Raw genomic sequence first — 6394 nt, forward strand, 5'->3', positions numbered from 1 at the left:
GGTGCTCGGTCCTGAGGGGCTCGGTCCTAAGGGGCTCGGTCCTAAGGGACTCGGTCCTGAGGGACTCGGTCCTGAGGGACTCGGTGCCCCGGTGCTGGTCCAGACTGAAGTTCAGGATCCAGTTTCCTGGAGTTTTTCTTTCTTCCTTGGGCTCCTCCTGATTTAAATCTTTGTTTCGGACATCAGACATGTCTCCTCCGTCTTTAAACAATAAAATGAATTTTATTAACCGTCCATATTTGTTATATATATTTATTGGCTTTGATGATAAATGAAGTTTAGCTGTTTTCTTTTTTGTCAGCTTGATAACGTTCCTGTCGTGACGCCTCCTGGAAGGGAGGAGGAGGAGGAGGAGCAGAAAGAAGAAGAGAGCCCAGAGGTCAAGAGACAAAAAGAGGAGAGGCAGGAGGAGGCGAAGACAACGAGTCCGAACAACAGCAAAGAGAAGAAAGAAGACATGACGAAGGACAAGACAACCGAGAGGAGAGGGACAAAAAGAAAGACAGAGGAGGAGAAAAGAGAGGGAGTCAAAATGAGGAGAACTGAGAAAAATGAGGAGAAAACAGAAGTAATGCAGGCAAGGAGAGACGAGAACGAGAAGGAGACAACCAAGGAGGAAACAGGACGGGTGAAGACAAGAAAACCTGAGAAAGAGAAGAGATGTGAAAAGGAAACAGGAGGAATGAAGACGAGGAGATCTGAGAAGGAGAAGGAGGCGTCTGAGGAGGAAGCAGAGGGAGTTAAAACGAGAGGAGAGGAGAAAACTGAGGCAAGAAAGACAAGAAAACCTGAGAAAGAGAAGATAACTAAAGAGGAAACAGGAGGGAGGAAGACGAGGAAATCTGAGGAGGAAGCAGGAGGTAAAAGAAGAAAAGCTGAGAAAGATGAGGAGAAAACTGAGGCAGTAAAGACAAGAACTGAGAAAGAGAAGATACGTGAAGAGGAAACAGGAGGGAGGAAGACGAGGAGATCTGAGAAGGAGGCGTCTGAGGAGGAAGCAGGGCGAACGAAGAGAAGAAGAGCTGAGAACAAGGAACAGAAGAGAAGAAGACAAGATGTCAAAGAAGGACAGGAAGCAGAGACGAGCAACGAGCTCGGAGGAAGAGAAACGCTGCTGAAACCCGTGGAGGAAAAGACCGAGACGAGGAGGGAGGAGAGCCAAAGACTAAAGAGAAAGAGACAGGAGGAGGAGGAGGAGGAGGAGGAGGAGGAGGAGTCAAGTGGACCAGAGGATGAAGAGCAGAAGGAGACGACACCAGAGGAGGAGAAGAAGGATGACGAGGTAAGATTTATTCTCCAACAAATAAAAGTTAACTCGACTTCAGTTGTTTTCAGCCATGATCCAGGGTTTTATGCATCAGGATGAAGAAGAGTCTTTATTTACTAAACAGAAACTAAACGTTAAATCTGGTTCCAGCCAGAAGTTCAGGATCAGAACCTGCTGAGCTCCAGGTGTGTGTTAACCTGGGAAGGGTCAAAGGTCACCTGGAGTCCTGCTGATTTAATTTGAGCTGAAAGACTTTAACTGAAGTTAAAACCAGCAGGAGACAAACTACTAAACTAATAATGTTAAAGAGAAGAGTGGGACAAAGGTCCTCCACAACCGCTGGTGAAGGTTCTGCCGGATCAGGAGCTGGAACCAGGTTCTGTTTACTAAATACGACTCGGTTAGAACCTGACTTTGTCTTTCTGTTGGTGCAGCGGCAGCACAGCCTGGCAGCGAAGAGGGAGAGCTTGTTGAAGTCCCTCAGGGGACTGCTGAAGACGAAGGAGACGACGAAGGAGACGACAAAGGAGACGACAAAGGAGACGACGAAGAGCGCTCAGTAAGAAAATCACACGTCTTCAATCCGAGGTCTTTCGGTACGATGTTTTCATCTGTGTTGGTTTTATGCTTTTACCAGGAGAACAGGAGGCGGAGCTAAGACCTCCGAGACGAAGAAAGGAAGTGGAGAGGAAGAGGAGGAGGGACACATGGTCAGCCAGAGGAGAAGAGACAAGGAGAAAACTGAGAGGAAAGAAGGGGGTGAAAAAATGTCCACCAGAAAGTCCACGGCTGAGAGGAACAGAGACGAAAGGAAGACAGAAAAAGACACGAAAACCAGAAAAATAGAGACAGTAAAAGAAGACGAGGGAGGACGAGTGTCCAACCATAGGACAACTTCAGACAGAAGACAACCAGAGGTGAAGACAGATGGACAGAAGAAAAACGAAAGCAGCAACAAAGACAAGATGTCCACCAGAAAGTCAACATCAGAGACAAAAAGTGTTGAACTGAAGACGGAGAAAAACAACAAACCAAGTAAACTGTTTGAGACGGCTCAAGGAAGCAGGAAGGACGAGGAGGACAACCAAAAGACAACGAGACAGGAGAAAAAGAACGAAGAGAGGATGGAGAGACGGTCGAGTAAAATAACAGAAAAGAGGAGCACCCGAGGGTCAACAGCAGAGAAGGCCAAGAAGGATGAAGACAGGACAGAAGGAGACAAGAAAACAAAGGAAGACAAAAGCCAGCAGAAGACAGAGGACAAGACAAAGAGCGAAGGAGCGAAAGAGGACGATAAGAGCGTCGAAACGAGGGAGCAGAAAGACGAGAGGAAAATAATCGGAAAGATCGTGAAAGCCGATCAGGGAACGAAGATCCACGTCAAGACGATGATGGGAGGAGCAACGGCATCGGAGGAGAATTTAAACAGGAAGGAAGAGGAGGCAAAGAAACGCTCAGAGACAGAGGACAAGAAGGACAAGAGGAAAGAAGACGAGCAGAAGAAGAGCAGAGGAGGTGAGACGAGAAGAGAAGAGGAGCAGAAACCTGAGGAGAGGAAGAAGGAAACGACTTGGACTCTGAGGAGGAAACGTGACGACGAACCGCACGAGAAGAACGAGGACAAAACAACATCCGAGCCAACGGAGGACACGAAGAAGAGCAGCGAAGAGACGCTGTCTGAGTCCTCCAGGAAGGAGAGTAAGAGAGGAGCGCAGCAGAAGAAGAACTCCTCCTTAACGCCGACGGACTCCACTCTGCACAGAATCCACGGAGACATCAGGATCTCTCTGAAGACAGGAAACCCCGTAAGACTCTAAAACCCTTTCAGAATAAAATAGCTGCAGTGTTGAGTTTTTACTGGACTGATGGGCTCCTCTCAGAGGTCAGAGGTCACACAGCCAAACTCTCACTGACCTCCATGATACCTGAGCTTCCAAACAGGAAGTGAAAGCTCTTTAATTTGTCTTTAATTTGTCCGTGAGGCTCAGCCTGACGGGACGTCCGTCTCCTGTCTGTGTTCAGGACATCAGGAAGTGTTTGGCGGCGCTGGACCAGCTCAGCAGGCTTTATGTGACGTCTCAACACGTCCAGAGACACAGTGAGCTCATCGCCACGCTCAGAAAGGTGAAACTACAGATCATTTCCTGCGCAGCAATAAGTCTCCTGTCCTCACATGGAGGCTTCGCTGCAGCCGGAGGTTTCATTCTGTTCAACTCATTCTTCTTATTTTTACTTTCAGCTTTTTATTCTTCAAAATCAATGTTTGTTTTTGTTTATGAGGTCCTAATAATCCAAATAACAAACAAAACAAAAGGAGGATAAACATGAATTTAGCAAACGGAAGCTTTTTATATTTCTGCAGATCTAAATCATTTGAATGATGCTGTTGATAGGAAGGTAAATGTGCTTGTGTCCCAATATAAGGCCCGCGGGTCAGATAAGGTCTCTGCGAGCAGGAAACTCGGACAGGTCCACCTGTGAACGAGTTCATGTTGGACAAACTGGAAACGTCTTTGTTTGAAACGTAAACATGGTGGAACAGATTTTACAGTATTTACTGGATATCCTGTCTGAAATAAAAGTAAAGTAAGGAAGTCGTCTGATTCAGTTAAATGTTCCTGTTGTTTAAATTTATCAAAGCAGGAACTGTTTTGCACCAAAAGAAGTACAAATATAGTACTTATTTATTTAATCTTTTTAAAAGAACAAAGCAGTATTTTCACCTGAGTGTGTTGATGGAAGCAACAACATTTCAGGAGATAATTATCTGACTCACCGACGTGGAGGAGGAAACAAATTAAAACAAGCAGACGGACTCGTTTTTATTGTCTGTGGTGTTTCGGTGCAGATGCGGTTCTACCGGGCCAACCGGGCCATCATGGACAAGGCCTCCATGCTCTACAACCGCTTCAAGAACACCTTCCTGCTGGGGGAGGGCGAGGAGGTGGTGAGCGCCTCCTTCCTGCGCTCGCTGCTGCAGCAGAAGGAGAGGGAGGAGCAGGAGAGGGCGGAGCTCTGGAGGAGAACATTTCTGAAGGAGGCGAGGCGAGGAGGCGAGGAGGGGGGCGAGGGCAGTAAAACAACAGGTGAGTCAGGTTAACAAAGTAAAACATAAATACTGACTTCAGACAGATGAGTAACTTTTAAAATGTTTACTCAGTTGTTTATAAATATTCTGAATTATGTAATTAGTTACATTAATCAAAATGAACAAACAATTATTTAGATAAACTGTACAAGATTCAAACTGATGTTTAATCAGATTTTAAACCTCCTTCAAGTGGAGGAAGCAGAAATTAATGAAACAGAAAAAGTTTTCAGCTGAACGTCCGACAGATTTATTCATCAGAAACGGACCAATGACAGCATCAACATCCCCACAGTGAAGCACGGTGGTGGCAGCAGCATCATGTGGGGGTGTTTTTCATCGGGTAATGAGTTAGAGGAAGTAGGATTTAGACAGAAATAGAAACAACAGAGACGTCACCCTAATTTATTCTTAGAAAGTGGAACATATTTAGAATAAATCAAATCCTAAATTTGTTGTTTTGTTTTTGTCGCTCCTCCCCCGCAGCTCCGGTGGACTCGTCCTGAAGCTCTGCGGACCGAACCATCTGTGTGGACTCCTGCTGTCCCACATTCAGTCTGCTGTCTCTGTTCCGCTCTTTATTGGTTAAACACGCAGCATTAAGTGGAACCGTCTCAGTTTCCTCAGAAACACTGATTTTATGTACTTTCACTACTTCTGACCCTTGAGCTCATGTTCGTCCTGCTCACAGAGGAAGGGGCTGATGGGAAACGGAGTTTGATGTTTTCAGTGAAGAAACTTTAAGCTCAGCAGGACTTCTGTTAAATCTGCTCAGTGTTTTTGTAAACTTTGTACAGACAGATTTTATTGACACTTTTTACTGGAATCAGTTTCTTACAAGGATTGATTTTCCTCCTTCTGTTGTCGTCTTTAAATGTTTTTACTTCATTTCATAAACGACTGATTTCTGAACATTCAGACGAGTTTTGTGTCTTTATTTTACTCAGAATAACAAACTGTGATCAGAACAGTTTGGAAGTTGTATGAAAGTAATACCTTTCAGATGCTACCTCTACACATTACTATTACTTTATGTCATGAGTTTAATTGTGACCTTAATACCTAAAAGCTAATTTCAGCTCCAATATGCAAATAAATCCAAAGGTGCGTCGGTATGTCTGACTCAGTTGTTGTGTAATCAAATGGAAGTACAGACGATAAAAAAATAAAACAATTAGTGGACAAGTTTGTTCCCATTGTTTGTCTGTTCTTGTTTTAGAAACACTTTTGTTTGAATTGGATTTATAATCTGAGGTGTAATCAGATTTATAATCCTTTAAATGTGTCCAGGAGGCCTGAACACCAATAAGAGGAAAAACAAATTAAAACAAATACACGTTTTGATGTCCTGATTTTGTCATTTGAAGTTTCTGCGTCTAAAACGCTTAAATTTAAGTCAAGATTTATTAGAAATGATATTGTTAAGAGTTTTTAACTCAGTCCTTCGATGGTTTTCTAACAAAGCTTAAAACCAAAAACAACTGGACGTCTCTTCTGTCCAGCTGTTCTCAGAGGCGACACCAGACTGTTTATAGTTTTTTAAATACTTTTTATCTTCATTTTGGAGGTTTTGTTCAGTTAAGCTCAATAAAAACAGACTTGATGCTTTTATTGTTGACCTTTAACCTTTATAAAACTCCAAAGAGCTGGAAAAAAATCAGTAAAATAAGTTGTAGATGGTTTGAAAGATTTCAGTTTGTTGATGGAAACGACGACATTTTAAGAGCCAATTATCTGACTCACCAATGAGGAGAAGGAAGCCAATTAAAACCAAGCAGACGGACTCGTTTTTATTGTCTGAGGTGTCAGACGAGGCCTCCATGCTCCACAACCACGTCAGGGACACCTTCCTGCTGGGGGAGAACATTTCTGAAGGAGGCGAGGCGAGGAGACGAGGTGAGGAGGTGAGGAGGTGAGGAGGCGAGGAGACGAGGTGAGGAGGTGAGGAGGTGAGGAGGCGAGGAGACGAGGTGAGGAGGCGAGGAGGGCAGTAAAACAACAAGTGAGTCAGGAGCGTCAAGTAAACAAAACATTAATTA

The 6394-nt window shown here is 44.3% G+C and overlaps 1 protein-coding gene across 1 annotated transcript in view; it reads left to right on the plus strand.

Annotated features, from left to right (window-relative positions):
• LOC108251097 (hepatoma-derived growth factor-related protein 2) overlaps positions 1-5273 on the plus strand; it is a 12638-nt gene extending 7365 nt beyond the window's left edge. Inside the window, exons 7-12 of the mRNA XM_017441269.3 lie at positions 302-1282; positions 1702-1826; positions 1905-3072; positions 3290-3391; positions 4116-4353; positions 4842-5273. Coding sequence (XP_017296758.1) covers positions 302-1282; positions 1702-1826; positions 1905-3072; positions 3290-3391; positions 4116-4353; positions 4842-4861 — 2634 coding nt within the window. The 3' untranslated portion in view covers positions 4862-5273. The remainder of the gene's footprint in view (positions 1-301; positions 1283-1701; positions 1827-1904; positions 3073-3289; positions 3392-4115; positions 4354-4841) is intronic.
• Positions 5274-6394: the final 1121 nt, after the last annotated feature.

The sequence above is a fragment of the Kryptolebias marmoratus genome, linkage group LG7 (genome assembly GCF_001649575.2).
Source record: "Kryptolebias marmoratus isolate JLee-2015 linkage group LG7, ASM164957v2, whole genome shotgun sequence".
NCBI classification, from domain to species: domain Eukaryota; kingdom Metazoa; phylum Chordata; class Actinopteri; order Cyprinodontiformes; family Rivulidae; genus Kryptolebias; species Kryptolebias marmoratus.